General features: G+C 57.3%; 7 protein-coding genes across 7 annotated transcripts; 4 read left to right on the forward strand and 3 right to left on the reverse strand.

The window, feature by feature from the left end:
• Positions 1–23: 23 nt before the first annotated feature.
• KRP23_2622 (Postreplication repair E3 ubiquitin-protein ligase rad18) lies at positions 24–1,599 on the reverse strand (the record flags this gene model as incomplete). The annotated part of the gene is made up of 2 exons (XM_067887383.1): positions 24–974; positions 1,081–1,599. The coding sequence occupies 2 exons, from the start codon at positions 1,597–1,599 to the stop codon at positions 24–26; spliced, it is 1,470 nt and encodes a 489-aa protein (XP_067749974.1).
• A 305-nt stretch (positions 1,600–1,904) lies between these two features.
• Positions 1,905–3,149, forward strand: KRP23_2623 (uncharacterized protein; the record flags this gene model as incomplete). Its single annotated transcript, XM_067887384.1, has 4 exons — positions 1,905–2,060; positions 2,140–2,330; positions 2,413–2,563; positions 2,631–3,149. 4 exons carry the CDS (start codon positions 1,905–1,907, stop codon positions 3,147–3,149), a joined length of 1,017 nt encoding a protein of 338 aa, XP_067749975.1.
• Positions 3,150–3,300: 151 nt separating this feature from the next.
• Positions 3,301–4,763, reverse strand: KRP23_2624 (uncharacterized protein; the record flags this gene model as incomplete). Its single annotated transcript, XM_067887385.1, has 3 exons — positions 3,301–3,563; positions 3,774–4,160; positions 4,238–4,763. The coding sequence occupies 3 exons, from the start codon at positions 4,761–4,763 to the stop codon at positions 3,301–3,303; spliced, it is 1,176 nt and encodes a 391-aa protein (XP_067749976.1).
• A 371-nt stretch (positions 4,764–5,134) lies between these two features.
• On the forward strand, positions 5,135–6,310 carry KRP23_2625 (4-hydroxybenzoate polyprenyltransferase, mitochondrial; the record flags this gene model as incomplete). Its single annotated transcript, XM_067887386.1, has 1 exon — positions 5,135–6,310. The coding sequence occupies one exon, from the start codon at positions 5,135–5,137 to the stop codon at positions 6,308–6,310; it is 1,176 nt and encodes a 391-aa protein (XP_067749977.1).
• Positions 6,311–6,692: 382 nt separating this feature from the next.
• Positions 6,693–10,085, forward strand: KRP23_2626 (2-aminoethanethiol dioxygenase; the record flags this gene model as incomplete). Its single annotated transcript, XM_067887387.1, has 11 exons — positions 6,693–6,848; positions 6,905–6,997; positions 7,075–7,155; positions 7,221–7,264; positions 7,327–7,411; positions 7,498–7,574; positions 8,194–8,295; positions 8,506–9,423; positions 9,500–9,610; positions 9,690–9,863; positions 9,932–10,085. The coding sequence occupies 11 exons, from the start codon at positions 6,693–6,695 to the stop codon at positions 10,083–10,085; spliced, it is 1,995 nt and encodes a 664-aa protein (XP_067749978.1).
• Positions 10,086–10,672: 587 nt separating this feature from the next.
• KRP23_2627 (uncharacterized protein) lies at positions 10,673–14,002 on the reverse strand (the record flags this gene model as incomplete). The annotated part of the gene is made up of 1 exon (XM_067887388.1): positions 10,673–14,002. One exon carries the CDS (start codon positions 14,000–14,002, stop codon positions 10,673–10,675), a length of 3,330 nt encoding a protein of 1,109 aa, XP_067749979.1.
• Positions 14,003–16,005: 2,003 nt separating this feature from the next.
• On the forward strand, positions 16,006–17,943 carry KRP23_2628 (Non-canonical poly(A) RNA polymerase protein Trf4-1; the record flags this gene model as incomplete). Its single annotated transcript, XM_067887389.1, has 1 exon — positions 16,006–17,943. The coding sequence occupies one exon, from the start codon at positions 16,006–16,008 to the stop codon at positions 17,941–17,943; it is 1,938 nt and encodes a 645-aa protein (XP_067749980.1).
• Positions 17,944–18,201: the final 258 nt, after the last annotated feature.

The following is an 18,201-nucleotide window of genomic DNA, read 5'->3' on the forward strand; positions in this document are numbered from 1 at the left end:
AAGGCAAGAAGTCAAACTAAAGTCTATGACAAAGATATTTTGCTTTGAAAATGCATCTTCTTGCGCAGACGCGTCTTGGCAGGAGTCGACTCGTAGCCGCACGCTGCACACTGCTGGCATGCCGCCTCGTTGATTAATGTACACCTCGAGCATTGCCACTCCGTATCAGCAGCCGTATCAGCATCCTCAGCACTCACGTCAATTGAATCGCCTGCTGTTGAGTCGGTACCATCGTTGCTTCGAGCATGCTTGCCCAAGCTCACGCGCCTCCTGTTGTCTTCTGATGGCCTCTCATCTTCCTCTTGCCCGTCCTCACCCTCATTCTCGGAGACAACGATCTCTTCTGTGGCATTCTGGAACTCTGAAGTTGCATTAGGCGAGGCAAATGCTGGAGCGATTGATCGCTTGGCCTTGGCCTTCGTCTTGAAAGGTGTTACGGGCTTTGCTGCATCTGATGATTCACTCTCAGCCACCGCGCGCGCGACGTCACTCAAGTCGTCATAGCGGTTCGCTGGCGACTGCTCCTGAACGAGCGGGGACGGCAATTCGACACGAATTTCGTGCGTCACTGAGTTGACGTAGAATTCCTGTTTGATGCTCGTGTCCAGCGCGCAAAAGTGACGCCACACCCCAACAGACCCTGCATCCCCCTGCTCAGCTTTCTTCGGTGACTTCGACGGCGTTGTGGATGCCGATTTATCGGTTGCTGGTGTCGGTGGCCGCTTCCCCGCCTTCCGGTCGGCGATATCCTGTCTAAGTTTCTCGAAGTTGGCACGCATCTGCACCGACACGCCTGACGCAGGTGACGCCGCGTTGCCGCCTCCTGCGTTTTCAGCTCCACTACTGCGCTTCGACGCGTCTGCCTTGGCCTTCTGCTGCAGCCTCGCGAAGTGATTCCGCGTCACTTCCTCTCTCAACTGCGCTGCGCTCTTGGGGTTCACCGAATCCGCCTGTGCATTCGACAGCAACACATACTACACAATAACACGCAACAGCCAGGGAAAAGTGTCGACAACAACTGAGCAATAAAACTCTCCGTAAAAAGCACCAAGCAGGACACAAAAGTAGTTCCTTCCCCACCTCTTTGTGGATCTGAATGATCTCGTCGCGATTCTTGGTGGCCACTCGGACGTGAATCGAGTCGAGTAGTTTGCGCACTTCCTTGTCGCGCATGACGCTGTAGGACATGAGCGGCAGGCGGTCCGGCCTGTCCTGCTTGGCCTTGCTCCGGGTCCTGCCGCCCTCCGTGTTGGGCGTGGACGTGGCCGAGCGGGGCTTCGATGTACCGCGCAACCTCTTGAGCAGCTCTGGCTTGGCCTTGTCGAACAGTAGCGTCACCTGCTCCAGCGCTCGGTTGGGCACAAGGTTCTGCGCCGTGCAGGGCTGTTTGCAGCTCGGGCAGCAGCCGTGCGCGCCCTTGGACTGCAGGAAGCGGCGCACGCAGGTCGAGCAGAAGGTGTGCGAGCATGGCAGCAGCACGGGCCCGTGGAAAAAGTCGCCGCAGATCTGGCAGCGCAAATGGTTCTCCATGTCCCGCTGGGCCTGGCAGTCTGCAGGCCACTCCCACTCGTCCAGCAAGTCGTTCCCCAGCCCCATCATTTGTATGGCGCGTCGAAGTGCAACTTTCTAACGGTTTAAGAAGAGTGGAGAGGCTGGAATTTATTAGAGAGGAAGGGAGGAGGCTGCAGGGAGTAGGAGACTGGAAGCGCAGAGCACACACTTCCCGCGCATATGTGTGCGGTATACCGGTTTCCACGTCATGACACGCAACCCAAAATAACCACCTAAAATACACCAAAAACACAACTCGTATCGGAATGACTGCAATAATTGTTTAATTTGGGTAGATATCACTTGAGCTTAGATTGGGATATTGGTCGCTTGGCGAGCATTTGACGGCATCGATGGCGAGCTTCTTGACGGCGTTCGCCGCGCAACTGAAGGCGTACCTGGAGCAGCTGGAGGCGCTGCAGCAGCGGAACCAGGTGCAGCACGCCTTTCAGCCCACGTTCTGGCTGCAGCAGGCGGACTTTGACGTCGCGCGGGAGGTTTTCGTGGCGGTACGAGGCTCGTTTAGACGGATTTTGTGCTCTATTTTTCGTTTTGACGCTTGCATTTTGCTGGGATTTCTGTGTGCAGGCAGCGAGTGCTGTGGGCCACACGGTGACCAAGTTCTCGCTCGTGTACAGCAAGACGCCGGGCAAGGAGGAGGCCGCCAGCATCTGCCAGGCGCTGGACAAACCGTGCGAGCAGCTGCTGGCCGCCACCAACGTTGCGCTATTCTGCGGCGCCGGGCCGTCGCTCGCGACGGAAATTATCAACGATGCAACGTGTGTAGTGGTGTCATGGGGTAGTTGGTGGCTATTGCAGTGGAGGCTGACGTTGTGGTTGGTTGGTTGGTTGCTGGTTCAGTCGTTTGATCAAGAGCGTGCACGATCTCGTACAGACCATCGAGAAGGGCGACCGGGCACGTGTGCCGCAGCTCACTGGTCGCGTGTGGGAGTACTCCACCGCTCGTGTGTCTAAGTCCAACTGCATCGCCTCCAAGCGCAGCATGCTTCAGGTGCGGTCTTGGTTTAGTTTTTCTGCACGAGCGAGGTGTGTGCTGACTTTCTAGGAATGTCGTACAGAGCATTACGATGTTGAACTCGACGGTGGACGAGCTGAAGGAGTTCCTGGCAGAGCAGGAGGAAGGCGATAGCGCTTCGGCGCTGGATGAGGTGGAACAGGACGACGAGTTTGGATTCGACTCGAAACTGACCGAGGAGGAGCGTGAGCTGTTCCAGAGCGGGCTCAAGCTGTTGTCCATGTGTGCCGCCATCATGAAGCGCGGTGTGCTGACTATCAAGAAGCTCACCATCACGAATGACCAGGATGCGCTCCTTAAGTGGACGGCCAAGCTGGACGTGAGCTACACGGCGGTGCAGGACGCAATCGTGGACTTCGGTGCGGCGCTGTACCCTCCCATTGGCACCGACGAGCTGGCTGAGGCTGTGAGCGAGTTGGAAAGGCCGGCGACGGACATTTTGGCCTGTCTGAAGGAGCAGCCGGAGCTTGCAGAGACGGAGGACAACGCCCTGCATGTGGGCGAGGCCGCCTTCGCCAAGCAGCTTGCGACCGTGAAGAGCCAAATCGAGGCCTCCCAGTAAATTACAATTTTTGGCCGTCACCTTGTTGATTGTTTCACTTGAAGTGTGGATCCAAACGCTCAATGTACGGACGGACAATCTAGTCAAAAATCCCAATGCATACATTGATTAGGCGTCAGCCCCTTCCCGGTAAACCTTGTTTGGTTAGCGCCTACACTGGCACGTTGTCGCTGAAAAACTGCAGCGAAGGAGACGACGAATCTGGAGCTGACGGCGGAGGCGACGGGTTTCGCTCAGTCAAGAACGAATCGCCGATGGGGCCAATGCCACTCGCCTGCGTTCCAACCATCTTCGAGTGCGTCATGCACATTCCCTGGCGTTGAGCCCACTTCGTGCAGCCGGTGATGCAGCACTTGGCGCCACCACCATGTTTGCGGCACAACCGCTTCAAATGGGCCTTCTTCTCGCACCCCGCTACGATACATGGACGTCCGCCGCCGTGCATCTTGCACCTGCCGTGGCTCTGTGACGCTCGACTGCAACCAATTTCTTGGCAGCGTGAGCCACCGCCGTGACGAATGCACAGGCCGCGACTCTGAACGCTCTTGGTGCAGCCTGGACTTGAGCATCGCTTTGAACCACCGTGGCGCTTGCAGCGGTTGAAAGCTCGAGCTTGACTCTTACAGCCTTCCACGCAGCACAACTTGCGCTTGTCCGGCGAGAACTTGGGCTCTACTGTGGTGGCCATCTCTGTGAATGGTGCACCGAGCTCACGTCCGCGTTTATCTCGAGCAGCAAACGCAGGTGTGGTTGGATAGTCTGGAGGCGTGCTGGTGCTGAGACTCGGGTGCTCTGCGTAGGTACCCATCGAAAGTGCCGGCGGTATCTGCAACGAGATTGTCGTGTCTGTGGGTGCCGTTGGCAACGGTGTATCGCACACATTGCTATTGTCGAAATTCTCGCATCGGTCTTCCAAAATGGTTTGAGATAGCTGCTGCTGCCGCTGCAGACTCCCAAAGGTTGACGGCAGCGTCGGTACAGGACAGTGAGTGCTGGGTAATGTTGCAATGCCTAAAACCAAAATACGCATAAACAAACGTGAGTATTCCTCCTATATAGAACAGTTTCCACGCAGGTGCTTAGCCCACCTTCAGAATAGTAATCCATGGATGGCCGAGCAGCAGACAGCATTGGCGTCGGGGCAGGTGTCAATGGCGGATAATACGTCGCCATCGCTGATGGAAATGGAGTGAATTGCCCAGAGAACTGCGACGGTAGCTGTTCGCCCTGCTGCTCTTGCTGTTGCAGCTGCGGTGGTTGGTTTTCCGATAGATAGGTCGAGTCCGCGAATCTCCCGCCTGGCGGTGAGAAGAATGACTGGAACTCGGTCGACTCCTCGAGCTGCGGCATGCTGAGCGAGCTCAATGACTGGAGTGCTGCACTACCACCACCACTGCTGGCTGACTCCACCTTGAGAGATGGGATTACAGGAGGAGGTGCCAAACCGCTACGGCCGGCATACCGGTCAGCTTGCAGCGTCGTACTGCTCCGCCGGAACTCAGGTACTCCTTCATCTTCCTCCTCGTCGTAGTACCAAGGCTGTGCTGGCCCATGCGGTTGCTGCGTAAATGTGGACTGGTTTGAATGGTACGGGCGCAGGTTGTTCCACTCCATAACTAACGGGGACGAAGGAGCAACGACGTAACGCAAGGCTGGACGCTTCCCAGATTCGTTTGCTGTGACGGAACTAGAACCTACGAGACCTGGCAGGCAATGGTACAATGACACGGGAGGGGAGCGGAGAATTCCGACCATCGCTCTGAGAGAAAAGCTCGCGTGAAATCGCTCTCAATGCAAGCCCCTCAAGCTCCCGTCCCACAACAGCAGCAAGGGTGACAGCTCCAGACCAAGCATGGTAAACCACTTCAACATCATACAATATCAACTTTCACAACCTCTCTTAGCCAATAAAAATACGCGAAGATTCAACATTTAGGTTACTATCGTCATAGTTGGTTTTGTGCGGACAGCGAAGACCGGTCGTCATGGCTGCTCGACTGCTGCTCTCGCACGCTGCAGGACGTCTCTCGTCGCCTCTGCAAGTGTCTTTCTCCTCTGCACCAGCCAGAGGAGTCCACCGCTTAGCCGGTTCAGCGTCCGCCGTCGTCGTCCCGTGCGTTCGTCGCGTCCCCTTCGCGGCCACACGGTTCGCTGTATGCCAATCTTCATGGTTCAGTACGTCCACGACTCCCCGCTCAATCGAGAAGACAGAGGACAATGCACAGGTTAAGGCGGGAGCTTTACAGTCCAAGGAGGACGCTTTCAGCATCGAGAAGGACACGTGGGCCGAGCGTCACTGCCCCGAGTGGATGGTGCCGTACGTCCAGATCTCCCGCATCAACCGGCCCGCCGGAACGTTCATGCTGCTGTGGCCGTGCTTTTGGAGCATTTCCATGGCCGCCCCGACCGGCCAATTGCCGGATTTGTCGCTGCTCGCTCTGTTCGGCACTGGGGCCTTCGTTATGCGCAGTGCGGGATGCACCATCAACGATATGTGGGACAAGGACTTCGACAAGCAGGTAGAGCGCACCAACAAGCGGCCACTTGCTGCTGGAAAGCTCACGTACCCGCAAGCGTGGGGGTTTCTTGCGGGTCAGTTGTCGGCGGGCTTGGCAGTGCTGCTGCAACTTAACTGGTACAGTGTCGCGATGGGCGCGTCTTCGCTCGCACTAGTCGCTGCGTACCCGACGATGAAGCGGTTTACGTATTGGCCGCAGGCATTTCTGGGCCTTACTTTCAATTATGGCGCGTTGTTGGGCTGGGCTGCGGTGCACGGATCGTGCGAGTGGCCGGTCGTGCTGCCGCTGTACGCGGGTGGCGTGGCCTGGACGCTGGTGTATGACACGCTGTACGCCCACCAGGACAAGAAAGACGACGTCAAGATCGGTGTGCGGTCTACGGCACTGCTTTTCGGCGACAACACGAAGCCGATCTTGAACGTGTTTTCGGCCGCTGCTATCGCTGGCTTTGGCACCGCCGGGTACATGGCTGGCTTGGACTGGCCGTTTTTCCTCGGTCTCACGGGAGGAGCAGCCCAGTTGGCCTGGCAGGTGAACACTGCCAAGCTTGATGACCCGATCAACCTACAGACGCGGTTCGCGTCCAACAAGTGGCTTGGCGCGCTGATGTTCGCTTCGATTGTGGCCGGCAACGTGGTCTAGAGAGAGCTTTGATAGCGACAAATAGAATACATCAAATTACTGGCCGTTTCGCGTTCGCCATGCGTCAGATGCAGTGCGCAGCAGTTTGTCAGAAGATCGATATACCGGTACGATTCGTATCGTTGAGTGCTCAGTGAGCACTGGAAACGTTCGTGTAGATATCCTGGAAGTTTAAAGTACTTGTTGGTCATGGTGAGCAGTGCTCACCTTCTCACCTTCACTTGCATGACCAACAAGTACTTTAGACTTCCAGGATATCTACACGAAATTTCCCAGTAAATTACGATTGATGAATAATCGTAATTTAAATTACTGAAATTTTTACAGGGAATTTGCTGCACGTACATGACGTTTGAAGTGTCGATACAAGCAATCATAAATAATGGCGGACTCAGCCGACCTCGTGGCGGGCTTCTCCGTATGGGCTGTGCCGGGGCAGTCAGCGGCGCAGGAGCTCGGAGACGTTATCAAGACGTACGCGGGCCGACTTCAGACGCTGCCCTTCCTGCCGCACATGACGGTCCTCTCTGGGGTGAAGGTGATTGAAAAATGAGATACTGCCAACTGCACAAGCTTGACAAGCGTCTACTGAAGGGGCTGTCGGTAGCGGAGGTGACCACCAAACTGTCGGAGCTCGCGGACTCGATGCGCGCCCTGGACGTGGAGATTCAGACCGTGACGTTCAAAGTTGGTGGTGGATGTTAGGACTGGTGCACCCGAGCACTGGGACTGATATCCTCTGTTGCTATTGCTATTGTCTGCAGGACGAGCTGTTCTTCCAGTGCGTCTTCGGGCTGCTGAAGCTCACAACCGAGCTCAGCCATGCACATGAGCGCGCGAAAGAGGCAAGCCGACGATCTTTCGAAGGGGAAGTGATCCACTGACGCACTCAACTATGGCTCTTATGTAGATCTACGCGGTCGAGAGGAACGACGAGTTCATGCCCCATGTGAGGTGAGTGATGGCAGAGCACTCGTCAATGGCGGCTGTCACTAATGGGCTTTTTGCGTATGCAGCTTTATCTACGGAGATCTGGCGAGCGAGGCGCGAGCGGCGTTGGCGAAAGAATTACGGCCGCGACTGGATGGGAGGCGCCTGAAGGTGAGCGTGTGCCCTGGCTGACTTCTGTTGCTTGGAGTTTCCCTGCTGGTTGAGTCTACAGGCGCCTGACATCTTCGTCACCGCAGATGGAGGCGCTGCAAGTGTGGCGCACGGTTGGGCCCGTGGAGACGTGGGAACTTGTGGCCGAGTTGCCGCTGCTGCTGTAGATTTGCCACCGGGCGAAGACGCACCAGACGCATCGAGGCTGATGACGAAAACAGGAGGGCGGTGGCGTCTGTAGCAAGGCTTGGTGCGCTTCTGGCACTGAAGACCAGCCACGGCGTTCAACAATGGACACGTTGCCCTGCATGGCGATCACCGTTTTACTTGCGCGATTAGGTCTGGGATGGGATATTGCGTGGATAAAACAATTACCAATCCTGGACGATTGGCTCAAAAGGATAAAAAGCGGTTGACGTCCTGCGATCCATGCCTTTATGCCGCGCGGCTTTACGGGCTGCGAAAAGCAAATCCCAGCAACTCGCCGACATCGACACCGTCATGCATTCGGCTGCTTTTCCGGGGCGCTTGTTCGACGCAGCTAATGAATGACTGCAGGGGTCTGCTGGGGGGGGCAGTTAACAAAATCGCTTTAGTCTGTCAGATTCGATGATCTCGTATAATGAATATCTAATCGAGGCATTTTGACTAGAGATCGGTATGCAAGCAGCCTTCTACATTCGATACACCTGTCACTTCGCGTGATATAATTACCTCCTTACACTACGAATTAAGTGCAAATTAGCACCCAGTTTTGCAACCAGCCCGCCGGCTGCTTGCAGGGGCCATGGACACGCACAGGTTTCACGCCATGGACACGCGCGGATAGCGCGCCATCAGCCAATCTCCCATACAGAGCCGCAGTCGGAAGTCTCGCTTCCACGGTAAGTAACTTTTTAGCAGCCTTCCGCGGTGATAAAGTGGCCCTCCCTTGCTTCTCGCATCCTCGGCTACACTCTTAAACCGCCAGCCAGACGCACGCCTCCGCCCCGAGGTAGACTCTGCACGGTGTCGAAGAAGAGGAAGCGCCCGGGGAGGCCGCCGCTAACCGCCGCCACTATGGCCAAATCTCACACGCTCTCTGCCCCTAACAGCAGCGCGCCCGAGTCCGCCACCCGCGCAGTCCAGTCCAGCCCTTCGCGCCACAAGGGCGACGTCGGCAAGCTCGTCTACTGCTTCCTGCGCGAGTACCCGAGCCGCCCCGCGCACCGCTCCGCGCCCGGAGGCTTCCCGCTCGCCCGCGAGCCGCAGCCGGAACCCGCCACCACCTCGTACGACCCGAGCCACCACTACAACGGCCTCGTAAGGCGCCACGCCCAGCTCCCGCTCCGCCAAAGGCCGCGCAACCGCCACGCTATGCCCCGACAGAAAGACACGAAGCGCATCGACCCCACGCGTGCGCGCGCGCCTGGGGACGCCGCGGCCGACGCCGGGCCGCACAATGTGTTCAAAGTGAGCGGCAGCCCCATCATCAGCCCCAGGTCCATCCGCCACTGCCTCGAGGAGCCCGAGTACGGCCTCGACGGCAAGCCGCGGAAGCACTCGAACGGCGGCGTGACGCTGCCGCACCCGCCCATCTCCGAAGAGGACGCGCTCGTGGCCGCCGCGGCGGTGCAGGCCAAGGAGGCGCAGAAGGCGCTTGAAGCGGAGCAGGCCGCCACCGCCAGCTTACAGGGACTCTCAGGCGTGCAGCTCGTGGTGCATCAGATGCTGGCTACGCACACGCACACGCTGACGACGCTCGGAGTGGAGAGGGCCGAGTTCCCCAACACGCGGCTCTCGCTCAAGCAGGTGGAGACGATGCTGAGCCCCGTGGTGGCGCTCTGCAACGCGCTGCGAGCTGACCACTTCGGCATCCACGTGCCCACCCCGCAGATCGCGAGCACCATGAGCGACGTGCACTACTGGAAGCTTTGGGAGTCGGACACCATTGATATCGGCATCTTCTTCATGCCGCCGAACAGCTCCATCCCGCTGCACAACCACCCGGGCATGAGCGTCGTCACGAGAGTGTAAGAAGCTGCCTATGGTTGTGGTGGGATTAGGAACGATGCACTAATCTGCTGTGGGATTATTTGCTGCTTACAGATTGTATGGCGCTGCTACTGTGACATCGTACGATGTCCTATCGGACGCGGAGGTCCAGAGACTAGAAGCGGGAAGCGAGATCACGTACGAGGACTCCACGTTCAGCTCAGAGTACGTCTCTTGATGGCTGAGATGTTGATGAGGCGTCATCGTTCTAATTGATCTAAACATTATGCTCTTTCCCTTCCAGTGCCGTTAACCCCGAGAAAGGATCGGTTTCGTGGGCTCGTGTTAGTCGCAAGGGTCAGTTCGGGCAGGAAACGACCACGTGGCTGGATCCACGTCGGTTCAACCTGCACAACATTACGGCCAGCTCGGATATCGGTTGCGCGATGCTGGATATTATGGTGCCTCCTTATGACAAGTACGTCAAGAGATTGTTGCGCCTGCAAGGGATTCGTGCTGACTTGGTTTCGTGTTGATCTGCTGCAGTGCCAATCGTGATTGCCACCACTTTCAGATTTTGGAGCAAAAAATGGTGCGGAACGAGCGCCTTGTCAAAATGCTGGAGTCTATCAAGCCTGATAACCACATGGATCCCCCTACCTCGAACGGCACGGCGAACTCGTCCCCAATGTCCTCCTGAGCTGGAAAAATGAGTGCAGTCAGCTCTCGACGGGCTTCGCGAAGTGGTCGTATCTAGTTTCCCTCCACCCACATCTGTCTTCGATGTCAAAATGTCTTGCAGTTAGCCGTCGTACCAGGTGTGACAGACGGCCTGGTAGTGTTGGCTGGATGGTATCTTCCTGTCCGGCAAACTGTGGCATGCATGTCTGACAAGAAGTACTATGGAGATGAAGAATCAAGTAATGGACGGCGCGATAGAGGTGGAAGGGCAGCAAAGCAGACCAAAGCGAAGCAACGTCCAAGGCGTATTGGTATTATTATTATTGGCTTTTTGGTCTGGAGATCGTCGTTGCTACAGTGTTTCCTTCACCGTATACAAATCCAATCGTGAAGGACTGATGCAAAGAGAGGACAAGTCAGCCGAACCAGTAAATGCAACCTTCGTCAACGCGGTTTTGCTGGATGTGCTCGTTGCAGTGAACGCTTGAATTTCATACACTTATCTGATTGCAGTGTAGCCACCCGACCAACTGCAAGCGAACGAACTCTAGAAGCATAAATATACAGCCGACAGTTCAACCAACTCAAGGGGAACACAGCAGCACGCTAGAGCTGGGTCATCCCGCCTCCTTCTGCTTCGGCCACGTCAGTACCTTCAGCAAAGTTCTCGGGCACTACCGGTCGACAGCTCTCGTCTTCTACCAGCGTGGTCTTGGGTGTATACTTGAACGGTCGGAACTTTGTGCGCAAAGGGATGTCGTCGAGGCCGAGAGCATTGATCACCTGCAGCTGGAGCTTTTCGTCCATGAATCCCAGCAGCTTGCGCACGCAGTACATTGTGGAGGCGTCAGCCTCACCAGTCCTCATTCTAGCAGACCCGCTGAAATCGTGACGGTACCACTCGCACACGCGCGGCAGCACGATAGTGTTCGAGTCCTGCTTCATTTCCAGATGCCCTTGAGCAGTGCTGCGTGTCAGCAAGGAGCGCACAACGGCGTTCAGCTGGTCGTGTACGCTCTCAGGCTCGTAAATGACGACCTCTTCGCTGCCTGCATGATTCAGTACCAGTGCCAGACTAAGGCGGAAATCGGGATGTGTGATCCCGAGGTCGTGCAGTCGGCTCGCAGATGTCAAAACGCTGTTAACGTTCAGGTGGGGTAACTCCGCTCGAGGCAAGCGAGCTCGAAGAATGATATGCTCGATCTCCGCCAGCGATAAACTCACCTGCTCACCCTCTGGGCCCCGACTCAGCGCGTAGCATGTACGCGTGAGGAAGTGACTCCACTGACCTTTGCCACGCGGGAAGCCTTGAGCGATCATCGCGTGCGCAAGCACCGTGTGGTACAGATTCAGATAGAAAGCAACTTGCTCTTCGTGCGAACCCGAGTCCTGCAGCAGCTGCAAGTCCACGGCTCGTAGCGCGCTGGCATCGTCTAAGAACGCCAGCACGTCGGTCACTGACAGTTGCTGAGCGTTGTTGAGAATGTGCATTGCACGCGTCAACGTACGTTTCACGAGCTGCAGTGCACCAGCTACGGTACCAGGTGAAATAGCTTCTCGGTCGCTGGCGACATCGCTCAGAGGTGTCTGACCCTTCAGTTGTGGAAAAAGCAATCGCGAGTTGAGCTCGACGCGATTCGCAGGCCTCAGGGCAGTGCTGGCAGCAAACCCGATATACATTTCGCCTCGAAGCGCACGTTCGAAATTGGCGGTGGGATTGCAGTACTGTAGTACGCCTCGCACCCATGCGTCCCGGGTGGAAGCCGTACCCACACACAGCACAATTTCTTCAGCAAACGTGCTGATCTGAAGCGCAAAAGCTCCATCCGTCTCGCTGGCGCCGTCATGACAAGCAGCACTTGAAGGCACCTCGACAACTCGCGCACCGATAATGTGTGAGCATGGCACTTGCTTCTCAGCGCTGGAGGAATACGAACGGTAAAATAACAGCGCGTCCCTCGTGAGCAGTAGAACTTCCTGTCGAAGTAGTTCAGCTGCGTAGTAGCGGTACACGACACCCTCAAACACCACACCCATGTCTTCACGGTCACGGCGGCTAAGATTCACACCGATTCGCGACGGCGACAGCTTGGTCTTGGGCGTGTGCGACTCCTGCAGACTCTGACGCTTCATGAGGCTCTTGTAGAGTGCTGCCTGGGCTGCAACCACGCGACTGTCGTCTATAGTCTTTCTGTCGTCTTCAGTACTGACTCCGTCCAGCGTATCGCTGTCGCTAGGACAATCACTGGAATACGAAGGTAGCGCAGACGCCGGGAGCGGCTCTTCAGCCAGCCTTTGGAGGTGCATCACGATTTGCTGCGCTTCAGCCGAAATCGTGCTGTAGCTGCCGATACGGGAGCGACTGTGGAAGCGCATTCCGGCCAGTTCTTCGCCTGCCTTGCCGCTTTTGGGGGAGTGGCGACCTTGGAGCAAGTTCAGCAGCTCATAGCTGCTCACGATAGCAAGACGATAGTGACGCTGCGGCTTTGCCAGCTCGTCGTCTCCGTCCAGCACTCCTTCGTCGTACTCATCTACCTTGTCCTGCACAGCGAACACGTAGTGCACACGGCGCACATCTGACGCCACGTCCACTTCTTCCATCCAGCACAGATAGGAAAACGAGAGCTGCCCGAGTCGACGCGCGTGCTCCAAACGCAAGAACGCGGCGTGTTCCTGAGCCAGAACAGGGTCCTCTTCCGTCAACGAGCTGACATCGCTCAACGTCGTGCTCATGGTGCTCATCTCCGAGCCCAGCAGACTCAATCCCGTGCCAGATACATTCGAGAGTCTCGTGACAGAGTCTTGAGTTGAGACTCTGTCACTAACCTCTGTAACCGCGTCTTCGTCGTCGTTGAGCAACTGGCGTCGGTGCTTGTCGTACTTGACCTCGAACGAGAACACATAGTCCTTATCACGCTGCCGATGACTGTCGGACGGCTCCGCGGCCGTCGACTGCACGTCATACGCCACAAGGCGCAGCGGTAGCGAGTCGAAGAAGCTCGCGAGGTCCATAGCATTCAGTCCACCGGGCAAGTTGGCCGTCTCCCACCTCGTCAGGTCCACGTACATGGTGTGGAAGTCGAACGTGTACGTGGGTCCCACCGCGTACGTCTCGGCGCCGAGTGGCGTGTGTCTTCTCTTGCTGCGTTGCTCCTCGCTCTCTCCAAAGTCCGCCGAGCCCAGCGCGGGCGGCGTCTGCCCTGCGGGCGTCTCCACGAACTGGTCCACGGACTGGAAGAGCGGGAAGGCCACGGCCGGCAGCTCGTCGGCGCTGTCGGCACCGAAGCTGAAGCTCACGCGGCCCACAAGCCGGCGGATGAGTCCCATGATGACGAGCGCCACGCTGCGCGTGAACACGCCGGGAGCGATACGCGCCGGCAGCTCGCCGCCCAGGAACACGGGTCCGCGAGGCGCCTGCTTGAAGCGGCCCTGCACCTGGATCCAGAACCGGCGCCGCTTGCCCGCGAAGAGCGCGGCGTAGTGCGCGTCCTCGGGTTGCGTCCGCACGAGAAACAGCGCGTGGCCGACGAACAGCCGCGTCTCGAAGGCCGCGGGAGCGCGCGCGTTCATCTCGAGGTCGGCGCGCGACTCGCCGACGCTGGCCACGTCGCGGACCACGAGGTTGGCGATGCGCCGCGCAGCCGCGCGTTGGAGGCGCTCGTCTGCATCGTCCTGTGGCTCCTGTGGGGCGTCGGCGGGCGCCAGCTCGTCGTCGCCTTCGGTGGACGCGTCGCCCTCGGTGGACGCGTCGTCCTCCTGAGCAGACGGCCCGTCCACTGTCTTGCTGAGTGTGTGTGAGAGCGCGGCGCCGTGTTCTAACAGGATGAAGAGCAGCAGCGCGCCTACGAGGCCGTAAAGCCCCAGCACGTAGTGGACGGCCACGCTGAGCGCCGCAAGCGCGGCCAGGTCCGGCAGCCAGTCCGCTTCGTCCGCCATGCGTCCGCTCGAGTGGACGCTGAAGCTGAAGTGGGCTGGGGTTCTCGCGGTAAGGTTAACCGCGTCTGGGCTGGCAGCTTGTTGGGCGGCGTGGCGATTGCTGTTGTGAGCGCTGGCGAGTACAGCAACAGCTTGGGATGCGTCGGTCGGTAACGCCCAGAGGAAACCTCGCCCTGATATCTACCGGTAGCGATATGGAAAAGATTGCGACCAAAAATTGGGCTTCACAAAACGCCGTGGGATGTGCGGGCTCAGACGCCCGCTACGCTGGCCAAAGAGCATAAAACGTTGGTCATGGAGCCATAATTCGTAGCGGAGGCGGCGCTGCAAGCAGCAGTGCAAATGCGGTAGTGCTGGCGGGCTACATGTAGTTGAAGCGTGCTGCTCTCCAGTCGTTGCCGCCGGTTCATCAAGATCTGGACGACGTCGCGACCGGCTTCAATCCCGGCGGCAGAGGGCGGCCATGACAACCACCGCACTTACGGATACTCATCTGCCACATAATCATACACCAAATTCCACCCGCTGAGGTTCGAGCCACCATTACTGCTGCCTCCTTCACCGCCAGGGCTACTACCATGATTGATAAACTCAAGAGTGAGGCCACCTTCACATTGCTCGATACCAGTAACTTACTGCGCCCAGAAATCGCCATCATCTTCGCCGCAACCAGCTACAAAATACCTCTTGGTCCGATAACTATCGATATTTTGATCAATGTGGCGTCTGATCCGTCGAAGAGTTGGTTACGCAGTGCCTTCAACATTCTTGAGGTACTTGCGGTCACGCTGCACCCCCACAATAGCGACAACAATCATGACCCTCCTGGCCTCCTCTTCGGGGAGCTCACAACGCAGCAGCTCCCACGTGATCTCTTGCAACCTAACCAATAATGGCCGACTTGTATACCCAAGCTTCCAGAGCATGTAGTCTCTGTATGGAGTGGATATCGCATTCAAGTGTCCACATCCATTCCCCGACAGCAGAAAGCTACGTTCCTGTTTGCGCCGTATGTAGGCCGGTCTTCGAAACTCGCAGCGTACGCTCCAGAATCGAAGAAACCAACACGCCAAATGAGTTCGCTGAACGCCGTGTCCGGTGTGTTTGGTGAGCACCTCAGTTGTGTATTCATCTTCTTTTTTGGTTGATCTTGCACTATATCTACGAACTCCTTTGTTTTTTGTATCACCTACCTTTTACCGTTCTCCTCGTATGACCAAGTTGCACTTGGTTTCACGAATCTTATAGAACCACTTCACCTTCAGCTCGTCTCTCAAATGTTTTACAAACACTACTATGTCTTGGTTTAGTCTCTCCATCAACGCGAATACTTTCTTCTTGTGCTGGAAGATCAGAGTTCTAAACTTGGGGTTCATCCGTTCCAGATTGGTTTCCATTTCCTCCTTATCCGCACGTCATTCCTCCATCACGTTTTCAAGACCCAATGAAGGCTATTACCCAGTGGATGCAATTGATGAACTGTGGGTGCGCGGTCGTACTGTCGTTGAGTGAGATGTGGACTCCTGTGACCCCGCCCAGTTTCCAGTGTATAGCGTAAGTCTGTAGCCCCACCTCGGCGATCATATCACACTCCGTCTTAGTGTTGGCAACCATTCCGAACGGACGCAATCCTGCCATGATTGCAGTTTTTATTCGAGTCACGAGCAGATTAATTCTGGTTCGGCACGACCACCGCTCACAGCATGTCACGCTTGTCCTCCACTCGCATTCACCATCCAACTCCTGCAAGAACATCTACGGCTCGACTCCAAGCATCTCGATGTTTCTAAATCCCTGTAATATCCTTGGTTAACAACAACACCAGCTCTCCAGTCGCCGGCAGCATTATCAGCACCGCACTTACAGATCCACCTCTGCCACATAACATTTCACACTAATTTACCCCCGCTTAGGTCCGAGCGCGTCCGCCAGTGGACTGACTGTCGCGTCTCCACAATACAAAGCTGTCGACTCCCCTCCATCCAAGGACCCATCCGTGCGCCATGAAGCTCCGCGACGCCGCCTTCGTGGTGGACCACCGGCGCCAGCTCAGCGGCGGGGTGGCAACCGCCCACGTGCCGCGCAGAGACACCGACAAAACCCCGAAGAAACGCCCGCACAAGTCGCAGCAGCCGAATCCCCCTCCGAAGGCCCCGCCGAGACCCGCCGCCAGCCAGCTGCCGTCCAAACCGGCCAAGAAGCCGGCCAAGAAGAAGGACAAACAGGACACCGCCGACCTTCTGCGCCAGGACAGCGTCAAGAGCCGCAACCACAAGCTCGTGCTGGCCGGTTCCACGGCCTTGACCGTGTCCAACAACTTTCCCAGTTGGGGCGCCAAGCAGAAGCAGCAGCAGGTGAAGCAGCAGATGGCTGCATCCCAGGCCCATCGCGCGGCCACAGACGCGCTGCACGAAGAGATCCTGGAGTACGCCACGTACACCAAGTCCACGGTGGACGCCATGGCCGTGCACATTGAGGAGATGATCACCAATGTGCGCGCGAGCGTGCTGTCGCTCTGGCCTCAGTCCAAAGTCGAGACGTTTGGCTCGTACTCGACGGGCATTTGGCTCCCGAGCAGCGACGTGGACCTCGTGATCTTGGACGTGGTGGAGGTGAACGACGCCGACGTGACGGCCAAGCACTTGAGAGAACTGGCCAAGCTGCTGGAGAAGAAGAAGTGGGTCGAGTCGCTGCTCGTGCTGGACACCGCCAAGGTGCCCGTGCTCAAGTTGGTGAGCGCCGGGACTTCCGTGCCCATTGACGTGACGTTCGAGTCTGCTGCCACGCACAGCGGATTGCTCGCGCGCGACCTCATCAAGCGCTATGCGGACAACATGCCCGAGCTCTACCCGCTCGCGATCGTGTTCAAGCAGCTTCTGCGCGAACGCGACTTGAACGACGCCTACACGGGCGGACTCAGCTCGTACTCGGTGGTGCTTATGATCATCCACTTCTCGCAGCTGTGGAGGAACGGCGACTCGTGCTTCGAAGCGGCTTCTATCTATGCATCGGGGTCACTGCCCCCGGCGCCATCTACACTTGCAGCGAAGAGCCAGGCGCAGAAGGCAGGGCGGATACAGGCTGAATCGCCGGGCGGTAGTTGTATAGGCAGCAGCGAGTCTAGCGCGTCACCATCGAAGGCACAACGCTCGCCTAATAGCCCTCTGAAGAAGTCGGCGTCGTTGCCGTTGTCACCTCCAACCTCATCGTACGCAGCTATCGTGGGTCGTGCGAAACAACAGGCCTCGATGGACGATTCGTCGCGAGAAACGTCAATGGAGCCGCGATTCAGCTACGCTGCGGTTGCCGCGGGTATCGCCAAAGTGTCCGAGAAGAAAAAGCCTGCCGGGCCTCCATCCAGCTATGCTGCGGCCGTGTCCGCTCCAGCCGGATCGTCGTCCTCAGCAGCCAAACGCAAAAGCGTTACCACACCAAAGAAGCAGGCGCGGGATTCCCATCAGCTCGACGCGGTCAGCGTGTCAAGCAGCAGCGCCGACACGGAAGATTCGAGCTCGTCGTGCAGTCATTCCTCCTCGACGGATAGCGATGACGAGTCGGCGAAGACGCAGTCTCAGCCCGTGTCTCTTGGCGAGCACACGATGATGATCTTCGAGTTCTTCGGCATTATTTTCGACTATCACAAGAACGGGCTGTCCGTGCGGGACGGAGGATATATCTACAGACTGGCGGAAAACCATCGCTCACACATCGGCAAGCCAGCGCTGGTGATCGAAGACCCGATCCACCCGGACCGCAACGTTAGCGCCAGCAGCTTTGCCTTTTCCAAGGTTGTGGCTCTGTTCGAGGACTCGTACTACGCCCTGAAGTACTTCCGCGCGTCCAAGTTTACGCCGTCGGCGCTGAGCTGTCTGCTTAGCACCTCGGGCCACACGAGCCATTCGAGCCACAGCCACGGCAAAGTGCAGGCTGTTCGGTCATAGCAGCGCCGGATCCCCGTCCAGCAAATTGAAGCATGCGTCGTGATGAAGTGGAGAGGGCCATCCATGTTGTACAAGATTTGTGAGCCACGTAGGAGGAAAAAAAGTAGTTAGTAAGTTGTAGTCTAGCAAGCAGGAGAAACAAGGTAAATACAACGACGTAAGTGCGTTAGCGAAGTGTGGTTGACGGAACAAGGGGGCGTCTTGCTGCTGGTTGCTCGATTCTATGCGTGGGACGCTTCCTGCACTCCACCTCCTGGA

Source organism: Phytophthora ramorum, assembly GCF_020800215.1.
Source record: "Phytophthora ramorum isolate Pr-102 chromosome Unknown Phyram_PR-102_s0002, whole genome shotgun sequence".
Lineage (NCBI taxonomy): Eukaryota > Oomycota > Peronosporomycetes > Peronosporales > Peronosporaceae > Phytophthora > Phytophthora ramorum.